Source organism: Felis catus, chromosome D3 (assembly GCF_018350175.1).
Source record: "Felis catus isolate Fca126 chromosome D3, F.catus_Fca126_mat1.0, whole genome shotgun sequence".
Classification (NCBI taxonomy): domain Eukaryota; kingdom Metazoa; phylum Chordata; class Mammalia; order Carnivora; family Felidae; genus Felis; species Felis catus.
In genome coordinates this window covers 504,200-526,971 of record NC_058379.1, presented here as the reverse complement: position 1 = coordinate 526,971, position 22,772 = coordinate 504,200, and the positions used below count along the sequence as shown (strand labels likewise).

The window sequence follows — 22,772 nt, the reverse complement described above, 5'->3', positions numbered from 1 at the left end:
AGAGATGCTGGCATTTACTCCCTATATGGTAAGTTTCACGTCATCCTACATACTGTTCTGTGTCTCACAAGTTTCAGGACAAAAAGTTACATGACTTCCCTCTGCGGCTTACAAATCCCACACAGACATCTTAGACAAGAGCCTGAGCAGTGGCCCACACATGGAGGGGCTGGTGCTGACTCAACAGCAGAAGGCAGGTGTGCCTCTCCTGCCACAGTCCTCTCCTGCCGTCCCCCAGGAAGAAGCACCCACTGGTGGTCGACATAGCCTGGCACACCCAGGCATCGAGTGACTAGTGACGGCAGCATCCCCCGTGTAAACCCACGAGTGTCTGGCTAGCAGCTCTAAGAACGCACACGTTCCACTCTGCTGTCTGGCACCTATAGGCCAAAGATGCTATGGCTGAGTAATCGTGCGGTAAGAAGATGAAAAGGTCAGTCTAGCGCCACGTGTAGAACCAGCACGAGGGTTGTACTACGAAGGACCACTGATAGAATGTGTACCAACCAGCTAACTGAAAAGCGCTGGCTGCCAGTGTGGCTCCGTGGCTCGTTTGTGCACATATTTGAAGACTGAACCAAATTCCGGATCACAGAAATGAAGGGAGCTACTGAGGCTGGCCGATGATCCTGTCTGCAATGAGTTCTCTATGCTGTTTTTGTCTCTACAGTAATCAGTACCCTCTTTCATCATCAAAGACTTCCCAGGGCGGGGAGATAGACACACGAGCTCTTGGAGGCTCCACACCTGTCCCTGCACATCCTACAGGCCCCTCCAAAAATCAGTGTTCCACAGGGTCCTGGCTCCATGGCAAATACTGTCCACCAGGCCTTCCCCTGGCTACTGCAGACAGCTGATCCTTAGGTAAGACGCCCAACAAAGCAAGGCGAGGCACGTCAGCAAAAGGCCAGCCAGGCCGTCCCCTTCACCACAGGCTCGCCGCTTCAAGAATGGGTACCAACACATACAGTGGAACGTGGGATCAGAGGTCACTGCGCAGGGCACGCTGTATGTGCTGGCCCTCCTCGCAAGTCCCTTAACAGAAGAAAATGTTTGCATTTTGCTTTGCGATGTCTTTGCCCCCGCCCCGTGGGGGCAGGGGCGATGGTGCCTGCAAGGGCAACAATGACAGGTGGGTGCTGCTCAGGCAGAAGCTGGTCCCTCTGCCGTGGGGGCCCCTTCCCCTTGACCACCAGGCAAATCCCCAAGGGCCCTTCCACATCCACCATTAGACATTGCTCTGAAGTCCTGCGGGGCCTCAGGTAAAGTGCCTGGCCCACTCCCTTCTGCCACCAAGACACCCCGTGTGCAAGCTCACTGCAGAAGGGTGTGTGTGCATCTCCTCCACGCAGCAAGAGGCCCGGAAGCAGAAACGACCGCTCCCAGTCGGCCCTTCCCCCTCGAACATCCCCCACTCCGAGTGACGCTCTCGACACAGGCTAGTAACTTCAATCTTTGGCCCTGCCAAGTTCCACCCCTTAGCAACCAAGCTAGTGGTTCCAGAACAATACAGTGTTTGCATCCTGAGCATCAACACTGCCTTTTCAAATACAGAACAACTCTGACTATTCCAACTAAAACCCCTCGGAAGAAGCTACCGTTCCAATGAGACAAAGAATGCCCCTGGGAGAGCAGCAGGTAGTGGCCACACCCCAGATAAGCAATGTCCCCTGGGTAAGAACCCGAGCAGGCAGCTAGCCGGACTTCCCTCATCTGCTGGACACATAACACGGCTCGGCAGAGCAGGGAAGGCACAGGGGCAGCCAAGCAGCTGCTGAGGAGATGGCCTGAGGCCGTGACGATGCCGGACCCAGGCAAGAGGAGGTCTGCTGAGATGCTCGTTCCACTGATGAAGCAAACACGGAGACGAACGCGCCAGGCTGTCTGAGCCCAGTGCCATCACGTACTCCACTCACTTAATGCCCTTTATGTGAACTTCTTGCTAAACAAAAAACCCTGCTGAGTCCCAAGAGGTCCTACGCCGCTCCAGAGGTGGACGACGCAGCCCTCCACAGCATGAGACCCTGGGACTGTGACATGTTCTGGCAACTCATAAACATGGCTCCCATGCACACGCAGCTCCTCCTGGAGCCGGACAACACAACTCACTGAAGGCCCAGAGCAGCCTCCGCTGAAGTGACATCTCCCTGTAGGTAATAAGCTGGCATTCTGTGTCTGTCCTCAGGCTCCAGTATACTTTACTTAGCAGGACTCAGTCGGTCAGGGTCTCACTACCTCAGTGCTCACAAAAACAGGGCAGAGAGAAGGGTCAGACTTCTAGGGGCACATCCCAAGGAAGCGGTTATTAGGAACATGAATTCCAATTCGTGATTTTTTTTTTTTTAAGTAGGCTTCACGCCCAGTGTGGAGCCCAACATGGGGATCAAACGCATGATCTCAGGGTTAAGACCTAAGCTGAGATCAGCAGTCGGATGCTACTTCAGCTCAGGTCATTATCTCAAGGGTGGTGACCTCGAGCTCCATGTCAGGCTCTGTGCCGACAGCTCGGAGCCTGGAGTCTGATTTGGATTCTGTGTCTCCCTCTCTCTCTGCCCCTTCCCTGCTTGCTCTCTGTCTCCCTCTCAAAAATAAACAAACATTACAATATATATATAGGGGGGTGCCTGGGTGGCTCAGTTGGTTAAGCGTCTGACTTAGGCTCAAGTCTAATCTCACGGTTTGTTGAGTTTGAGCCCCGCATCCAGCTCTGTGCTGACAGCTCAGAGCCTGGAGCCTGCTTCGGATTCTGTCTCCTTCTCTCTCTGCTCCTCCCCCGCTCAAGCTCTGTCTCTCTCTCTCTCTCCTTCAAAAAATAAATTAAAAAGCATTAAAAAATAAACATTAAAATTTTTTTTTCACATATATATATACATACATACACATACATTTTAAGAGCTGGATGCTTAACCGACTGAGCCACCCAGGTGCCCCCCAATTCGTGATTAAAAAAAATTTTTTTTAATATCAGTTTTATCACATTACCATTTTTGACTACCTGCATTCTGCTGTGTTTCCTGGAGGGAAGAGACAGTTATCACAACTTCACAAAATGCTCATAACTCTAAATTCACGCCATCTGCATCAAAGGACTTCATGCCAAGAAAATCGTCTCAGGCACATATAGGACTTCAACTTCCCATGATTTCGATATACACGCGAACAGCTCCATCTACCCCACCTTATTTGTTTCTACTGGCAATTGGAAACAAACAGCAAGGCCAAAGATAAAACAGGATTTCCTTAAGAAGACAGCATCTAGTTGAGGCCACGCTAGTAACCACAAGTACACAAGTAAACAGGGACTGACACACAAAGTGAAAAGCCGGCAGGCCTCTGTCCCTGTACAGCAATGCCACGTAAAGTGCAGACTCCAGCATCAGTCCTGACCCCTCCACCCCCGGCTGTAAGGTCATGGGCATGTTTCATAACCACTCTTAGCCAGTTTCCTCATCAGGAACATGATGAGAAACAAAGTTTTGCCAGGATTAAATGCAACAAGGCACAGGGTCTGTCCCAGGCCCTCAATAAATGGTAGCTGTTATTATGTGTTATCTTCCCTTCAGTTGTTGCTCGTCAAATTGATAGTAAAGTCAATTAGAAGATATTCTCACTTAGGAATGCACACTGCCAAAGGCAACTGGCCAAAAAAAAAAAAAAAAAAAAGAAAGAAAAGAAAAGAAAAAAAAAAGCTACTTTTGAATCTGAGTAATGTCAGATGAGTTTTCTTTTCTTTTCTTGCCATTCAACGTATGTTAACTGAAAGCTACTTCTCCAGGAAAGGGTTATGCTGGCAATAGTAAAGGAACAATTAAAAAAAAATTTAAATGCATGAGTCACCTGTACATGGTTTACTAGGTCTCAGTAGTTTTCAATCACACTGTCAAGAACCCAAACCTCTTACCCTGAACTAGGAAGCCGCATACCATCTGGCTCCTCCCTACACTGCATCCTCCACCCCGCCACTTTCCTCCTTTTTCGTTACACCCTTGACACACTACTTCTTTACCAAAGTCACTCGTCGTCCCTCAGGGTCATCACACTGCTGCTCACTCTGCCTGAAACACTCTCATCCCACAGTTTTCCATGACTGGCTGCTGGTCATAGAGGCCTTGGCCCAAAAGTCACCACTCCCCACGGGCCTTCCCACAGACCCACGCCAAGCAACACCCCATACTACTTCTTCATTTACTGTCCCCATCGCTCCACTAGAATGTGAGTTCAAGGAGGGCAGGGATCCCGCACAACTCCACCCACGTGTCCCAGGACCTACAATCAACAGTGCCTGTCACACGACTCACACTCAGCAACTATCTGTTGGATGAGGCCGAGCTGTTCACCTGCTCCACACTAGTGACCGTGCCTGGCCCGGCTCCTCTAGGAAATATCACTGCAAGGCTGAAGCCCCTCTAGGCACCCAGAAGCTAAACGGAATCGAGGCGGAAGGAGAGGCAAGCAGCTACGCGGACTCTAAACCCAACTCCGCACGAATGTCCCGACCCCGTGTCACGTCTGTCATCCTGGCAGAACTTCTGCAAAAGGCCAGAGGCTGTCACTCTGGTGCAGCTGCTGGGCAGCTGTGGGTAGCTCCACTAGATCACGCCCCGTTACGCGCAGACAGCGCTTCCGAACGGCTTGCTGTGCGCCCATCTCCGAAGCCAGTACCGCTAACAGCTGCACAGGCCGGCTTCCAGGCCCCGAGGCTACCAACGGTGAGTTGCAGGACCAACGCGGGGCGGAGCCGCTCCAGGTGGAGCCGCGGTCACCCTCCGCGGCTGCCCAGGCCCCGTCACCCCTCGCCCGCCGCCTGGCCTCCGCCCGACCGTGCCGCGGCCCCCCGGCGCTCCTGCGCCCTTCCCGGGCCGGGCTCCCGGGCCGGGCGCCTCCCCGCGACCCTCACCCGGCGCTGCGGAAGCCTAGGCGGCCGCCGGCCGGGCTGCTCCGACGGAGACGTGGCCGCGCGAGGGGCGGGGCGCGGCGCAGCGACGGGCTAGGACCCTCCGGAAACAGCCTGTGCGCGCCGCCTCCGTTCCGGAAGACAGACCGTCCCGTACTTGCCAACAGCTGCCCTCGGGCCGGGCTGCCCCGACCGCAGTGTCGGACTCGAGCCCACTCACATCCGACGCGAGGCAGGTTTCAGAAAGTGAGTTTGGGGCTGTCTCCCTTGTGGAAACACACGTTCGGGATTTGCAAGACAACCTCCGACCGGAAGCTAGACAAACGAACTTCCGACGGAAGTGGCGTGGCCAAGACTCCGGTCCCCGCCCTTGTCCCGCCCAATCTGTCAGGCTGCGGGCGTGGTCACCCTCACCCCGCCCCGGCCCCGCTGGGGGCGTGGCTAGGAGGCCCAAGGGGGCAAAGGGCCCAGCCGCCAGGTGGGGTGGGCTCTGAGGCTGCTCTCCGCAGAGCCCACGAAGGGCGAACCCCCACCTCCCACGCGCAAGTACTTGTTTGTCTTTCGGGTGCCAATGCAAGTGACTCCTGCTTTGGAGACATAGCAATGTCTTAGCAATGTCCACAAAAGAACAAAAAGAATAAATTGAATTTCACCCAAATTAAAAACATTTGTTTTGAGAAAAATTCCACTAAAAGGATGAAAACACAAACTACAGATAATTAAAAATATTTGCAAACCATGTATTTGATAAAGGACTGGTACCTAGAATATATTAGAATTCCCAAAACTTAAAAAAAAAATGCAGTTAGAAGGTAGGCCAATATATGAAGCGGCATTTCACCAACAAGGATATATAGATGCTAAATAAACTTGTGAAAGATGTTCAACATCACTAGCCATTATAAAATGCAAATTAAGACCGCCTCAAGACTACACACATCTATCAAAGCAGCTAAAACAAATAGTAGCAGTACCAAATGCTGGCAATGATGTGGAGAAACTACACGCTATACACTATACACTATACATTGCTGGTGGGACTATAAAATGGTACAGACACTCTGTAATACAATTGCCAAGGTTTGGCAATTTTCCTTATAACTTAATTGTGTGACCCAGCAACTGCACTCCTGGATATTTAGCTCAGACAAAGGAAACTTAAGTCCACACAAAAACCTGGACACTATTGTTCACCACAATTTTATTTGTAATCAAAGCTCAAACTGGAAACAACCAAAATTCAACCAATCCTACAATGGATAAATGGTTAAACTGTGGTGCATCCAATCATGGGGCCTCTTCCTCAATAAAAAAAGACTACTGACTGATACATTGCAACCACTTAGATGAATCACCAAGGCATCATGCTGAGTGGAAAAAATCTCAAAAGAAGTATATTTTATTACATGCTTTCGCATCCATAACATTTGTGAAATGATAATGATTATAGAGATGGAAAGCAGATTAGTGGTTGCCAAGGAATGGTGGGGGTGGGGGTGACTAAAGCGAGGCAGGGGAGAGGACTTTGTGGTGAGAGCAGTTCTGCATCCTGAGGCGTACAAACTTTGAGCTAACATGTTTCCTGGTTTTGAGATTATACTACAGTTATGCAAGGTGCAGCCAATGGGGGAAACTGGAGAAACAAATCAACAAGTAACACGAAATGTAAATACAAATGAGCCTATATATAGCTGGCATATCTGCGCAGGGGAAAAAAATGCTAATCTAAGTAAAAAATTTTAAGTTTTATTAAGGTACTATTTACTTACAATATAATTTACCCATTTTATGTATACAATTCAATTTTTAAGTTTACAGTTACATTTACTAAATTTTATTTTAATGTTTATTTATTTTTGAGAGAGAGAGAGAGAGAGTGCACAAGCAGGGGAGGAGCAGAGAGAGAGGGAGACACAGAATCTGAAACAGGCTCCAGGCTCTGAGCTGTCAGCACAGAGCCCGATGCAGGGCTCGAACTCACAAACCATGAGATCATGACCTGAGCCAAAGCTGCACGCTCAACCGACTGAGCCACCCCGGTGCCCCTATTAAATTTTAAATAAAACTGAATTTACTGCAATGCAGTTATAAAACATTTCCATAACCCCCAAAGGATCCCTCTAGTCCATATACATGCAGTCCCCTCCCCCCCAATCCTCCTTTCCCTGACAACCACTAACTACTTTCTGTCTCTATGGATTGGCCTATTCTGAGCATTTGATATAAAAAGAATCACACAATATGTGACTTTTGTGACTGCCTTCTCTTTTACTTAGCATAAGGTTTTGAGGTTCATTCATGTTTCAGCATGTATCAGAGCTTTGCTCCTTTTTACGGATGAATACTATTGGACTGTCTGGGTATACCATATTTTGTTATCCAGCCGCCGATGGATACAGTCTAGTGCCTTGAGTGTGCTGGTCAATGTTCTAAGTGTAGGGGTTAGCTGGGGAGGAGAGACAGGATCCCTGCTCCAGCCCAGCTTTATTTGTGTGGGGAGGACCAGCCCTTCAGAGCATAATTCCTATGAAGGAAACGGTGTGTGTCAGTGGGAGGGGCTGCCATTTAATCACATCATTCATTCATTCATTCATTCATTCATTCATTCATTCATTCACTTAATAAGTGGCCTACTGTATTCCAAGCGCTATTCTAGACACTGTACACAATCCCCGCTCTCACGGGCACTTACGTCCTATCAGAGAACCGGACAACAGAAATACAAGACAGGAAGTGAGGAGTTCAGAAAAGGGCGAGGTATGGGGCGCCTGGGTGGCACAGTTGGTTAAGCGTCCGACTTCAGCCAGGTCACGATCTCGCAGTCCGTGAGTTCGAGCCCCGTGTCAGGCTCTGGGCTGATGGCTCGGAGCCTGGAGCCTGTTTCCGATTCTGTGTCTCCCTCTCTCTCTGTCCCTCCCCCGTTCATGTTCTGTCTCTCTCTGTCCCAAAAATAAATAAAAACGTTGAAAAAAAAATTAAAAAAAAAAAAAAGAAAGAAAAGGGCGAGGTGAAGGAACAGTGTGGAGGCATGCTATTTCTAGACGGATGGTTTAGGAAGGCCCCCAGATGAGTTTGAGCAAACACATGAATGAAGTAAGGAGACACGCAGGTCACCGTGGGAAGTATTTCAGGCGAGGGAACAGCAAGGAGAGCCGCATGTTCCAAGGTTTCTTTGAGGAAGTCATAGTGGAGCTGAACTTGCATGACAAGGAGGCAGGCATGGAAGGGTCTGGAGAAGAGCTTTCCCCGGAGAGGAATCAGCGCATCCAGAGTGGGAGGGGGTCTGTGATGGGGCAGAGGGAGCAAGCTGCATAGGGTCTGCCAGAGAAGTGGGAAGACACTGGTGGGTTTCAAGCTCACCGTCTTCAGAAGAAGACAAACACATGAGAAAAAATGAGAAGTGCACACACAAGGCTTAACAGAGAGACAGTGAGGAGCGTCCCCCGTGCCTCAGGGAAGATGCCCAGTAAAGTGACGTCTTTGTCTTTGTCCGTGCACTCAACCACCCGTCTACCAGGCAGCCGGCAACCATGAGATGCTTGCCCACGTCACATGTTTTGGCCAAGTATACAACAGTGAAAAAGACGGGAAGATCCCTGCCCTGGACTCTCGGAGGGGGAGACAGACAGTAAGCAAACATTTACTTTTCGGTAATGCAGGCACCAGGAAGGACACCCAGCAGGCTAACACCAGAACGGCCGGCCAGAGGGCTGCGTGCGGTGGGGTGTCCAGGGAGCACCCTCTGAGAAGTGCGTCTGAACTGAGGGATGGGAAGAGGTCACCGTCTGTGCTCTGCAGCCAGGGTCCCTCTTAGAGGGTCCGGGTATAGGAAGGCCCTGTAGGTGGGGTGGGCAGAAGGGGAGATTTTCTGGGGGTGGGGCGGGGCCACCCAGTGCCAGGCCTTCCTGGGCCACGAGATTGTTATTCTTTGCTGTGTAACAAGCCACCCCAAAACATAGTGTTAAACAACTATATTAGTTCTCACAGTTATACTGGTTGGGTGCAGCGGTGTGCTGGTGTTCTAACAAAAATGACATGACCTTGATTTGTAGCATTTACCAGTTTCCATGGTGTGAATCCTCTCCCAACAGGGCAAATTTCCAGCTACCAACGTGAGGTCCACAAACGGGCAGGCGGGCAGGGATGTGCACCATTGCAGAGAACCTACGCCATGCAGATACACCGATACAAACACCCACAAGAGACACGATGGTCAGGCAGAGGAAATCCACTGGGAAGGGGGGAGTCCTGAGCGCTCATTACCTTTGTTTCTAACATACCTTATGAATTCCAAACTTGTATGATTTTTAAATGGCTGTTTAGGTTACTAGCTCACGACATTGCTGAGGCCAGAACGATTATCTCCTGGGAGCTGGCGAGGCAGCTCTTCTGTAGGTCAGTGCGGCTCGTGGTGTGGCTGGCCGCCCTTCAGAATGGAGTCCCCCTCATGCTCCTCTCAATAGCTGGGACAGTGGCTGACAGCAGGAAGGGAATGCACATGGCTTAGCTGTGCTGTGCTTTTGCTAATGCCCTGAGAGGACAGAGCGACACAGGCCCGACTGGGCTAGACTCTAGTGCATCAGGGACCTTGGAATTAATTCTGTAGGGAGTCATGAATATCAGCACGAGTGTGCCTGGGCTCCTCCATGTGCCCCCCCCCCCCAACAAGCTGGCATCTCCAGGGGGAGTAACTGAGACCCACCCAGCCCGATTCCCATTAGGGACAGGCCTAGGCAGGCTGAGGTCTGGCCTGCTGGGTCTAAGCCCCAGAGCTGCTGTCCAGCATCCAGTCCTTCCTGGTGACAAGCCTCGATGCTCTCCTTCCTCTTGCCTGAGGCCACCCCACCTGCCTGTGGAGTGCTGACTGCCAGGTGGGCGAGAGGCTCTGGTCTGGCCCACAGTGATCAGGTCAGGGGTGGGTTTCCATTTGAACCAGTGGGGAAGTTCACCCGCTTCTGCTTGCTGGAGGCTGAGGTCTGAGCTGCTGCCATAAACAGAGGGAGACGTGGCGTTCTATTTCCTGCATCTGGCCACATTGAAGCCAAATCTATGCTGGGCTTTCTAAATCCAGTCAGCCCCCAATTCATTTTCTCCCTCCACCCTGGAGGCTGGCTTCCTGCTGCTGGTGTCCCTCACGGCCGTCTGGGTTCAGAGCTGGGCTTCTCGGGGCCTCCTCTCTGCGGGCTGCATGCCAACCTTCTCTACCTCCTCTTTGGTTTGGTCGCTTCCCGGGGTGCAATCTGCCAACATCCCTCTGCTGCTCTCACATCTGGGCCCGTGACTCTGACCCTGTCAGCTCTGCTGGATTCTTGGCTGCACCCAGAAAGGCCTCCACAGGACCAACTCCTCCCCTCACAACTCGGACCCGCAGGCCAGGACAGGCTGCCCCTTGGAAGGTGCACCACAGATGGGGATATGGGCAGAGCTGGCCCCTCTTCTGACAGGGGCACCAGGGCACCAGAGGGACGCAAGTCTGGGGATTGGCTGAGTGAGGCTGTGGGAGGAGAAGGGGGCAGGCAGCAGAGACCCAGCTGGGCCTGCTCCAGGCCGGGGCCAGAGTACCTGGAGACAAGCACATGGGAGTCCCCAGCTGGCCACTCACCCCAAGCAGACTGTGCCCGGACACCCGCAGCCGGGCTCCGACCCAACTGTGAGCCTGCTGTTGGGCGGGTGGGAAGGTGTGGACGAACAAGAGTCATAAAGACATCATAAATACACAGCCACCCAGGTCTGTAAAACATCCCATAGAGTAACTGCCCTGGTCCCAACCCGCCCCTCCCCCGACGAGTCAGAGCAGGCCAGCTCTGTGCCGACCTCCTGTACTCGCTAGGAAGGAGGAGCCCAAGCTCCGGCAGAGCCGCCCTGCACTGTGGACCCAGCAGCCCATGTGACAGGTCCCCTCCCCTTCACAAGGAGCCACTATAGACCAAGTGAAGTCACAGCCTCTGCTTAAACCTAGGCTTACAGGGCTGGAATATCCCTAAGGAGCCACATCTTTGTTCTAACTTTGCAGGAGAGAAGGGAGTGATGAGACGTCACCCTCTGATGTGGAGGGCAGGCCGCGGTCCCGTGCAGGCTGGGCCCAGGACTTAGAAACGAAGCCACAGCTTCAACGTGTGACCAGAAGGGTGTCACTTGGGGCTGGTGGATCCAAGAGATCCTACGCCTCTCCCCTTTTCCCAAGTACTCAGACCTGGGCCCCGACCCCGGGTCCCCCACGCCTGCAGGCCTCGTTCCAGCCACCTGGCTCATGTGAGTGAGGCTGCAGGTGCAACTCTCATGAGCGGGGAGTCAGTAACCAGCGGCGCCGGCAGGCTGTCCCCCATGATGGGAAGGAGCACATCGCAGCCAACACACGGACGAGCGTGTAGGGAGAGAAACAGACACGGCTTGTTTATTAGAATGCGGGAAGGAGGCCTTTTCCACAAACAGCGCTGCTTCTCAGAGTCTGTATCAAGAGCAAGACAACAGTTGAAAATCCTATTCCTGAGAAGAAGCGAAAAGTTACAATTTTGCAAACAAAAATAACAGATGATTTCAACAAACGATAAAAAACTTTTTTTTTTTTAACAAAGAACAAAATTTCAAGTATTATTCCAGATGACATGGCAAACCCAATGACGGAGACGAGGTCTCACCGGCAAAGGTCCCTGGCGCTCTCGGGGCAGGGGCCGCTCCAGATGGGCTGGGGCACCTCAGGGCTGAACCGTCCCGGCAGGGAACAGAGAAAGACCATGGGGCAGCTCAGCAGGGCCTGTGGCTGTGCCCACGGAGTGGGAAGCGGGCACCAGGGCTCTGCTCCACAGCAGGCTGAGGGTGGAAACAACCCACCTTATGCCCTCCTGGGACAGGGCCACGCACCTAACACTGGGGATCTAGGGTTAGCAGTTCCGGACATCTGATTTTTTCCTTTTCGTAATAAACAGAAACACATGTTTATTCCTTCAAACACCCTACTATCCCAATTTTAGTCAATTTGTAAATTATATATTACTTGTGCTACAGTTTGTGATAAATCTTACTAAAAGATCAGCACCAAACCTCTTACAAATAGAAACACCCACGAGTCGTGGCTGTCCCCGAAGCAGGGCTGTGGCTGTGCCCGCAGGCTGTAAGCTTTTGCCCCCTTTCCCTTCAACAACAGGACGTTTCTGACAGACTTTCCTTTTCCTCCCATGAGAGCTTTCTTGAAGAGAGACGTCTGTCTTAGCCACAGTTTTGGGAAAGGTCCAAAGAGCAAACCTGAACGTCATTGTCTGAGAGCGAGGGGGCGGCTGACAGTGGTTCTTCTGGCTGACGTGCTCTGGTGGCCCCAAGGCCAGAGGAGGGGCTGTTCATGCCACCCCAGGCCTCCCAGGCCACTGGGGTAGGGGTCTCTCGGCAAGAGGGTCTCACGCCACAGAAGAAAAAGCCACGCTACAGTGCCGGACGTAGAGACCCCCAGCCTCCCCCATCCCCGCCGGGGGGCTGTAAAATGCCCTGAAAATGTTTGTATCCGGTATTTTCTGAAACACGCTGTCGCTGACTTCCACTACCCCCACGCCACCTTGGTGCCTCCTAGATACTCAGTTCTTGAACCTTGTCTGTTCACAGATATGATTGAATTTCCTGCAGGGACAAAAAGTCGAATTACACAAGCCAGCATCAAGAAGCATTCCGATAAGCGACTCTGGAGATCACACGCTGGAGAAGCCTGATGAGAAACTGATCGCACATGTGGGGTGGCTCACAGCAGCAGGGTCTGATCCATCAAAGATATTAACCCCTAGACAGCCTTCTTGTCCTTCTTAAGGTTTAGAAGTCAGACATTTGATTTTTACTTTTTAAAATTCAAGCACCTTAGGTAACTTTCTTAGGGAAGAGACTCAGAGTTGTGCCTCCTCAGAATCCCCCAGTCACCGAGGGCCACCCCGCAGGGCGGAACCAACAGACTCGCCCAGTGGGTGCCAGAGCCACCACCTCCCTCTTTGTGACGAGCAGGTCACCCCCAGAGTAGGACGCACGTGCCCTAGCTATCCTTATCCCTGTCTTTATTAAGAAAGACTGGCTAGTTACTAGCCAAATCTCTTTCTCTAAAAGGAAACGGTCTCCTGGACTCTGTCTATGCTCAAATACAAAGCCAGGTTTTTATTCCATGGGATCAGTCCTCCAGGGAGCCTTCACTTGGGGCCTTGTCCCCTGCAAGAAGGGCATCCTCTCAGTAACTGTGATTTGAACCACAAGTGACTGGGGATCACAGTAGCCTCAAGAAGCATCAATCCATGAGGTTGATTTATAGGACACCTCACTTACGGTTTGAAAATGCAGACAAACTTACGTCCGCAGACGAACCCATGTGGCAAAGCGGACGTCACTGGGAGCAGGAAATGCCCAGTGAGAGCCGCCAAGTTAGAGCTATCACAGACATGTGCTCGCGGCACCAAACACAGACCCAGGGCAGCGGCACACGCCCAGGCCGGTGGTTCAGGAAGTTCTCAGTGACCACGGCCACGGATTCACAAAGTACTAACCCTCCAGTGTGTCAGCGGGAACGACAGCTGTGTTCCACAGACACAGAGGTAAACGTCTGCATGCAAACGCTTCACGAAATGAGAACAGAAGAGCAGGGTTTTGAAACAACACTAGGGCTGTATACTAACAGAACTAAATAACTATATTTACGAGTAAGCAGTTAACTGGTTCGTACAGATCTCTAAAAGCCGTGGCGTCAACTTGGCCAAAACACTTAAAAGAAAAAACTCGCCTTCCTGTTAGGAAAAAGAGGGTCTGCTTTCTGCAGGAGGCCCATTCTGGCGCCCTCCCCAGCCCTGGGTGCCTGTGCCCCACCCACAGTGTCTCACTCACATTGCGTGGTGGGCCTTCACCTGAGTGCGGCAGTTGCGGCCCCAATAGCAGTCAGGACGGGATGTTACAGCCACTGGGGAGAGAAAAAGTCACGCGTACGTAGTAACACCCGACACTCACAAACTCAGCTAAGCCAACTTAAGTAAAGACCCAAAGAAAGAAACTACAGCTGTAGCATTTTGTCACGCTTTATAACTAGTTTCCTTGCCTGTTCCAAGCTTCCAAGGGGGAAAAAAGTTTAACTAAAAACCCACCTTAGGAAATAAAGACTACTACAGTTGCCTACAGGTTGTTTTTGCGAATCCTGTTTTAGAAACGTGTGTCGTGGCCCACGGGCCCAGAGCCTGAGCCAACTTGGGGTCGAGGACGGCCTGGGAATAAGCATGGCCACCAGGCAGCCCATCTGCCCAGTCTTCTCCCTGCTGGTGCAGACACCCACTGAGAACGCAGACGCCCATCTAGACTAGACAGAACTGAGGCAGGGGGTGAGGGGCTTCCTTACCTGGCAACTCGGAAGCAGGAATGTTCTGCCGATACTGGTAGGTCAGCTCTCGGAAGCTTCTCAGGCCACAGCAGTAACAGAGCACAGTGTTCCCTGTGATTCTGTAATCTGGAAGGACACAGCCTCATGTGGGCATGCCAGTCATCAGGCAGCATCATGTTTCCAGAACAGCAGAATAGCTGTGGCCTTGTAAACTAGTGGGAAACCAGTGCACTGATCCGTAAATGTGGTAGAGACAATGGGCCAGACTTTCAGAAAACAAGAACAAAACCAATCTTGATACCAACTTATTTCCCCACAGCAAAATAATTCCACTTGGATAAAAAATTCAAACACTTTAAAAATCCAAAAAAGTAGGGTGCCTGGGTGGCTCGGTCAGTTAAGTGTCCAACTCTGGATTTTGGCTCAGGTCATGTCATGAATTCAAGCCCCACATGGGGCTCTGTGATGGCAGTGTGGAGCCTGCGTGGGATTCTCTCCACCCCTTCCCCCGCTCAAGCATGCGTTCCCATTCTCTAAGTAAATAAAAAAAAAATAGAGCATTAAAAAAATTTTTTTTTTATGTTTATTTTTGAGAGAAAGAGACAGAATGAGAGCAGGGGAGGTGCAGAGAGAGACGGAGACAGAATCTGAAGCAGGCTTCGGGCTCTGAGCTGTCAGCACAGAGCCGGACATGGGGCACAAACTCACAGACTGCGAGATCATGACCTGAGCCAAAGTCGGATGCTTAACCAACTGAGCCACCCACGAGCCCCCAAAATAGAGCATTTCTAAAAAAATAGTAACACTAAAAATAAAAATCCAAAAAAGTACTGAGAGGAATGAGTATTATTTTTCTCTTGAGCTATTTATGTCATAAAAACCAAATAGCATACAGGAAAGGATCTGTAAATCTGACTACCTACAATGTAAACACCACAATGGAAACACATACAACAAAAGTGAGATACTAATAAAATAGTGGAAAACACATTTGCCACACAAGCAACCATATGTTGCACCTTTAAATGACAAAGATATCCTACCAACCCATGCCCCCAAATCCAAATAGACTAACGTAAGTATGGGCCAAGGTCACAGACAAGCCAATGAACCATAAAGCAAAAAGATCTTCAATTCTGCTAATACCCCAACACAGGCAGATAAACCAATGATACATCCCAGTTGCCTTGTCTGTATTTACAGGCAAAGGCAGGGCAGATGGGCTCAGGAAGATGCTGACGCACGTTCTTCTGGGAGGAACAGCGAATATGGCAAAGTCTCAACTGCTTGTTCATACCACCGTCCAACAATTTACTTACTTACTGTTTACTTATTTACTCACGTATTTATTTACTTAATTTATCTTGATGGAACAACTTTTCTAGCCTACCATCCTGCAGGCTCAGAGGCTGCAGTGCTTATTCAGACAGTGAAACGTGGAGAATAACCTAAATATCCTATATTAATTATTTGGTTAAATAAACCATGATACAAAATACTATAAAACAAAAATCAAGGTAGGGGCGCCTGGGTGGCTCAGTTGATTGAGCGTCTGACTCTCAATTGCAGCTCAGGTCATGATCGCGTGGTTTTATGAGCTCAAGCCCCGAGCTGGGATTCTTGGGATTCTCATTCTCCCTGTCTCTCTCTGCCCCTCCCCAACCTGCGCTGTCTCTGTCTCTCTCAAAATAAAGAAACTTGAAAAACAATCCAGGTAAAGAACTTCGCTGACATAGAAAGGGTCTGGGGAATACCACCGAGTGAAGAGCACATGTGGTAGGGTTTCATCTATGAGGACTCTGACTGTGCCCATGTGTGGCGGGTGCACAGGCCATATGGCATCATCACTAGGTCCTCAGGGGTGGGATTCCCTGTGATTTTCGCTTTACCCACCATGCTTCACTCACACGTCTTTCTGGACCATGCCACCATGGCAGTCCCATCAAGAAGCTAAAGAGAGCTCAGGCCCGCATGTCAGACTGGGCGCCCCCAGGGCTGAGGCTGCACAGAACCCGAGACACTCGTGAGCACGTATCCGCTCAGAAGGATTCCCAGAAGCCTCTGAAGTCTTTCACAATAATTTATGTCTTAGGAAAAAAAGTCATTTGTTGATTTTTCTGCACCTTCCCCGAGTGACTAAAACCACATTTCACAATGTCCCGGGTGCCCCTGGGAGACGGGCCAAGCCTGCACCAACACATCAGTGAAAGGCCTACGAGGACCCTGAGGGCTTGAGAAGCACCGGACCCAGGACCCAAAAGATGCCAAGAGGTGGGGTCATGGTCTCTTCAGCTGTGTCCCTTCCTCCCCCACGGCAGAAAAGAGCCTAGAATGTGTCACGTGGGCTCAAATCCTGAAGTACTGGCGCCTGTCTGCCACCCACCGCCAGGGTGGGTGGAGGGTGAGGGCATACACGTGGGAAGGCAGCCCGGAGGCTCTCCTCCATAGTGGAGGCAGAGGGGCCACCGCAAACACACTGCCGCACCAGAGAGAGGAAGGCGGGTGCGATGGCACTTACCAGACAGCAGGAACACTCCCCTCTGCAGAGCCACGAGACTTTCAGTCAACATGTTTTTCCACGTCAAACCCCTGGTTGCCAGGTAATTCTGGGATGGGGAAAGAAGGGAAATCTTAGAAATACTATCTTGGAGAACAGAAGACTAAAATGACAAGAAAGCAAACATTTCATGAAAGGCCCTTGAACGCGGGCAAGGCCATGGCACAGGCAGGCTAACCACGGCAGGAATTTGCATCAGGCAGTTGTGAGGCCTTCCAGGACCACAACACACGAGGACCAGGATGCCCAGGACCCGGCAACACGCTCACAAGCTAGTCTGCAAGGGCTCTCTTCCCACATGGCTTTGTCAGAGCCTCAGAAGGAAAGCTAGCTTCCGAAAGCTGAACACACGAGCTACCACATTCTCTCCAAAATCCTGCAGACGCTCCGAGCACAGGAGCGGGGCGACACCCGACCTTGGCCGGGGCGGCTCTAGTGTGACAACAGCCGCACAACCACACGGTAAGGAAGCCAAGGCTTTGCATCTACACCCTGGCCTCAGCTCTCTTGTGTGGACCTACAAGAGAGCAGCACGCGGACATCTAACCAGAGCACGAGGTGCCAAGGGGCCTGCCATACAGGTCCGACGTGTGCAACGCTGCATACATGGGAGAGAGGCACAACTCTCGCCAAGAGAATGATGTGCACGTTAAACACTGAAATTCTAAGAGCCACGTCAGCTTCAGCTTCCTAAGACGCGAGAAGGACAAAGTCAGAAAAGAGGAAGCCAGAGAGAGGCCTAGGTTCCAGCAAAGGGCCGCCCCCGGCTCCCACCCAGACCCCAAAACTCTGCGTGGGGCACACAGGCACCGGAGCCGACACCTGTGGACTCGTGGCGTGATGGGCATGAAGGAAATAACCTCTTGGAAGACAGGAACACGTGGGAAAACACCAATGTGGTGAGCTCGGCGGCAGGACTAGTCAGAGCCACTGGGAGAGCTGAAAGCCTCCTGGGGGCCTCTTCTAGGCCTGAGCCCCCACCCGCGCCTGTACGTGAAGTCCCCTACCTTCAGGATGTCCGACTCATAGTGATTATTGCTGAGAACCCCGTCCAGACACCTGTCACCCAGGTCCAGCTCTGCCAAATGGAAGGAAGCAAAGTCACCGTCTTACAATCTATGAAAGTATCGTTCACCGACAGCTAAGATAACCAAATTTCCTTTCTTACAGTCCAGAAAGAATAAAAGCTTCCATTGTAAAATATGGTTTTAAAAAGAGAACAAGTGGGGCGCCTGGGTGGCGCAGTCGGTTAAGCGTCCGACTTCAGCCAGGTCACGATCTCGCGGTCCGTGAGTTCGAGCCCCGCGTCAGGCTCTGGGCTGATGGCTTGGAGCCTGGAGCCTGTTTCCGATTCTGTGTCTCCCTCTCTCTCTGCCCCTCCCCCGTTCATGCTCTGTCTCTCTCTGTCCCAAAAATAAATAAACGTTGAAAAAAAAAAAATTTAAAAAGAGAACAAGTAAAATGACTTCTGACAGCTTTCTCCGTCCCCTGGGCACCTGGTCTGGCACCATGAGGTCTGAATGCCGCAGCCAGGCGGCATTTTTGTTGGTGGTGTTCCTCGCACATAAGTGAACCCTCCTGACTGAGCTCAGTATCCCCATAGTTGTTACTGCCTGGTTTTGAGCTAGCAGAGGGACACTTCTAAATGTCAAACACAGGGGGCTCCTGGGTGGCTCAGTCTTGCCTCAGGCCAAGATCTCAAGGTTCATGGGATCAAGCCCCATGCTGGGCTCCGCCCTGCGGGGCAGAGCCTAGCTGGGATTCTCTCTCTACCTTCCTCTCTCTGCCCTTTCCCTGCTCTTGTATACGCAGTAAGTAAATAAATAAACATTTAAAAGAATGTCAAACGTGTGTGAGAAGCAGGTCATCGACGGTGGCCCCTCTCAAGTCGGGCCACGCTAGCCCACCAGCACCCTCAAATGCAGCAAGAGGATAGGCAGAGAGCTGAAGTGCCGGCATTACCACAGAACGGGGCCAGGCAGCCGAGACAGCCGGCCCGGGCGCAGCCCCAGTACAGGTGGCAGAAAGGCTGCAGGCAAACGGCACCTGTGGACACAGCACAAGCACCAGTCAGGCCATTTCGGCGAGGGGTAAATTCACATAACCATTAAATAAACGGCAAAGTCCATGTTAACAGCAATCCCAGAGTTGCAAATCACAGCACTGTATTTCGTCTATTACATTCAAGAGTGACACATTACGAAAATATGATGCTCCTGATGCGGCAACAAAGGTCAGAGGCAGCCTCCAGAAGGAGAACCACCCATACATGGAAACTCGATGAACGAAGGGGTGGGTCATCAACTGACAGGAAAAGATGGTCATTCGATGTGGCTGCACACACAACTGAGTACGCAGATGAGGAAACAGACCCACATCTTCACAGCATACCACACACACAGTCAGCAACGCTCTGAAACCTGACCCTAGAAGGATGCGGGAGAGGCTCTGCGGTGGGGAGGCCGCTCAGGCAGGCAGCGTCCGTGCACACCCTTACTCACACTGCTGGGGGGCGATGCGGGGGTCCTGCTCACGTTCTGCCCTCCGGTCGGGCATGGGCTGGAAGCAGCAAGTGCAGATGGCATGGCTTCCTTGCAGGGCACACACGTAATCCTGGGCTGCGGAACAGACAGGATATTCAGGCCGCTCACATTAGGACACAGGCAGAAACAGGAGATTCGATGCACGCCTAGGGACGTGGCTGGAAGGTCCACAAGGAGACAGATCCACAGGAAAACCCAGGGAGAACTCACACCCGTTTTCTGAAACTACGAAATGGTAGTCTGCCATTTTTTTTTTTTTTTTTTTTACGTTTATTTTTGAGACAGAGAGAGACAAAGCATGAACGGGGGAGGGTCAGAGAGAGGGAGACACAGAATCTGAAACAGGCTCCAGGGTCTGAGCTGTCAGCACAGAGCCCGACGCGGGGCTTGAACTCACGGACCGCGAGATCATGACCTGAGCCGAAGTCAGCCGCTTAACCGACTGAGCCACCCAGGCGCCCCGGTAGTCTGCCATTTAAATGACACATTTTAAATAGAATGAAAAATAAACAAACGCGATACTTCAGTTCAGCAGTTATAGCAAGATTTCAAAGATCACTTGAAGGTTTTCTACCATTTCCTTGGGCCATAAAGCACACGCCATAAAACAATAGAGCAAGTTCTATATTTAATCTCTGTCTCTTCCAAATAAACAGGTGGCAGGCCTGGGGGCCATGACTGGCTGACCTCCACCCTCCCAACAGCTGTGTCCACACAGCTCAGCCGCGGCCACTCAATGACCACACGGGAAGCTCTGTCTATGCACGCACACCTGCTATAGGCCCATCCCACTGGGGACTTCCAGTCTGAAAATGACACCACACCTGTGGAATGGCAGAGTCGGGAGGCAACCAGGCCCCGCCCTGCCCATCTGTCCACGGGCCACCCATGGAGAGAGCTGCAGCACCGCGTCAGGGTGGATGGCTCTGAACACGGCTTTGGGTCATGATCCTGAGTCAGTGGCCTCATGACAGGCTCAGGCCCACATCAGCTAAGAAACTGGGCCCTACTGAAGAATGGCCAGGGCCAAAAACATGGATTCCACATGTTCTCTCTCCCTTTCTCGATGGCACCTGAGGACCCACCAGCAGGCAGAGCTCAGGGTGGCTCTGATGACACAACAGCCTGCTGTCGAAAAGAAGCCAGGCTCTCATTGAGGGGCCCATGTAGGGGTCATTTCAGCTTTAGCAAGCAGCCCTGGGGATGCCAAAGCCCAAAGCAGTGGGCTGGGGGTCCCATGTGTCAGAATGAGGAATGAACCCCCCGGGAGGGCCCAGGAGCAGAGATCCACGAGAGATCAACTGAACTCTCTCTGGTTTCTGAACCCACAACAGAGTACAAGCAGCAACAAGGTAGGAGAGGGTAGGACAAGGGAGGCAGTGACCGGAGCGGGGTGGGAGCGGGGGAGGAGCCAGAAGGAAAAATAAAAATACGGCAGCGCCCTGGGTGGTCACAGCAGGACAACAGCACGGAAGGCGCGGCGTCTCACCTGTCGTGACGCTGGTGGACGTGGACGGTGCATCCCCAGGAGCCTGTGCTGCCCCTGGCTCACTGCCAGGCCCCGGGCAGGGGAGGGGCTGGCCTGCCTGCCTCCGGTACTCAGGGCACTGTCTGCACACGATGTACGGCTGGCTGCAAGGAAGCACACGGGCACACAGGGTGCGGAGAAGCAGTGAGCTCTGCCCTGGCACACGTAGGGGGCGGCACCAATGCCCCCAGCCCCGATGACCAGAGGAGACCCAGATCCCCAGCCTGGAGGCATCTGTCCGCCCGCAGACCTCATCCCTCCTTCACGCCTCAGCTCTGCGTCTGCTGCCGCCCAGTGTGCGTGAAGGGGACAGATGGCACGTCCCCACTGGACACCCGGTCAGTGCTCACGCCAGAGCAGCAGCAGGGAGGGCCCCGTTCCCTGCTACCTGCTGGCTCCCCTTTGCTGTAAGGTTTCCAGAGACCCCCCCGCCCCCCACCCTCCCTCCGTGGCGCCTACGGTTCGGAGACACATTGTGCCCACCCCGGTTTCCAGCACAGTGTCCCCCGGAGTGTGGCCACTCAGTCCCCACGTTGGGCACGACCCACTCTCACAGGTTTGATGCTGGGAGAGCTGTGAACTACGTCCAGGGGCACACTCAGGCCCATCACCCTAGGCACCTATGAAACGGTGTTAAAGTCTGAACAAAATGTGCCACAGCTGAATGCTGCTGTCGACCGGGGACTTCCCGGCGGGCCACCCAGCTGTGTGCACTTTAGCTGCGCTTTCCAAACAATGCAGATAGTTAACAAAAAACGAACCCACAGGAAACACACCCACAGACCCTCCCCTCCTCTCAGAGAACGCTGCCCTGAGCCTGTCTCCAACGGCAGGAGCCAACGAGGGAAGAACGGGGAAGACGTGACCAGAAAACAACTAGTGAGAAGCCGCTTGACCTCATTTCAGAACCAGATGACCTTCGTCTCAGGCCACACCAACTGTCAACAGGGTTTCCCGACATCCCTCCACAAACCTCAGGGGCCACCAACAGGACCCCTCTGACAGGCATACGATGACACAGGTGCCAGGCCCAGCAAGGCGCCTTCCCGGTGAGGCTCTCTGAGCTGAAGCACCCTCGCGAGCTAACTGGACGTGCGCTCAGAGCTGTGACTGTAGGGTCTGTCCCACAGCACTGCCTCTCCAGTCAGAATTCGGGAAACAGCACAGAACCATATGTACAGCAGGATCCCGTCTTTATGAGGATATTTAAAGTATATTGCCTTTTACTTTGTTAACAAAGGAAATACGAGTGACTACGTATAGGAGTTGCCAGAAGGATACACAATAAAATGTTCATACTACAGCGATTTTATTACTTTCTGCTTCACCACTATTTCTAAATTTTACAAAAAGAAACAAAAAGTAATTAATTAGGGGATTTGATTTTTGTCTCTTCAAATGTCATGACCCACCCAAAACACGCACTGTGGACTTCTGAGTCCGCAGACAGCAGCATTCTACAGCAAATAAAACAAGGTCTGCTAGAATCGCAACTTCTTGGCCAGGTGACCGTGGCTTTCCTGCAATAATATCCTCACAAATGACGATACTGCAACTCACACCATGGGACTCCGGTCACCAGCTGAGCTAGAGGAAGCGTGCCCACAGTAGACAAAGAACACATTAAATCCTGCACCCCGTCGTAGCCAATGCATCGAGGCACCTGAGGAGGTGTCGGCAGATAACAAGGGACGGGTTATGGCAGTCATTTTCTAACAGACATCAGTCTAACCACTACCCCGCACACCCTGAACTCACACACGGCTGTACGTCTCACTGACGTGGGGAGGAAGAAGAAAAGCAAAAGAGAATAAATATCGCGTGTATGCCTGAGAAGGGAAGGGGTACTGGAGAAGGCTGGTGGCAAATCCCCCCACCATCAGCAAACTGAGCGGCCGTCCTCAGCCGGCGCCCGCCCCGTC

At 52.0% G+C, this 22,772-nt stretch overlaps 2 protein-coding genes across 8 annotated transcripts in view; both read right to left on the bottom strand.

Moving 5' to 3' along the window:
- Positions 1-5,188, bottom strand: part of GOLGA3 (golgin A3) — a 43,861-nt gene extending 38,673 nt beyond the window's left edge. For 2 of the 5 annotated variants that reach the window (XM_045041279.1, XM_045041282.1), the window contains exon 1: positions 4,898-5,032. The gene's annotated coding sequence lies outside the window, so the exon portion shown is untranslated. The other 3 variants (XM_045041280.1, XM_006938338.5, XM_045041281.1) reach the window with 3 other exon arrangements.
- A 6,074-nt stretch (positions 5,189-11,262) lies between these two features.
- Positions 11,263-22,772, bottom strand: part of CHFR (checkpoint with forkhead and ring finger domains) — a 28,194-nt gene continuing 16,684 nt past the window's right edge. For 2 of the 3 annotated variants that reach the window (XM_023241219.2, XM_023241220.2), the window contains 8 exons: positions 20,812-20,954; positions 19,281-19,397; positions 18,742-18,825; positions 17,787-17,857; positions 16,741-16,828; positions 14,241-14,348; positions 13,739-13,811; positions 11,263-12,502 (listed from right to left, as the gene is read on the bottom strand). In XM_023241219.2, the coding sequence (XP_023096987.1) occupies positions 12,460-12,502; positions 13,739-13,811; positions 14,241-14,348; positions 16,741-16,828; positions 17,787-17,857; positions 18,742-18,825; positions 19,281-19,397; positions 20,812-20,954 (727 nt within the window). In that variant the 3' untranslated portion in view covers positions 11,263-12,459. Of the gene's footprint in view, positions 12,503-13,738; positions 13,812-14,240; positions 14,349-14,369; positions 14,435-16,740; positions 16,829-17,786; positions 17,858-18,741; positions 18,826-19,280; positions 19,398-20,811; positions 20,955-22,772 lie in introns of those variants that run through there. The other variant, XM_045041392.1, reaches the window with a different exon arrangement.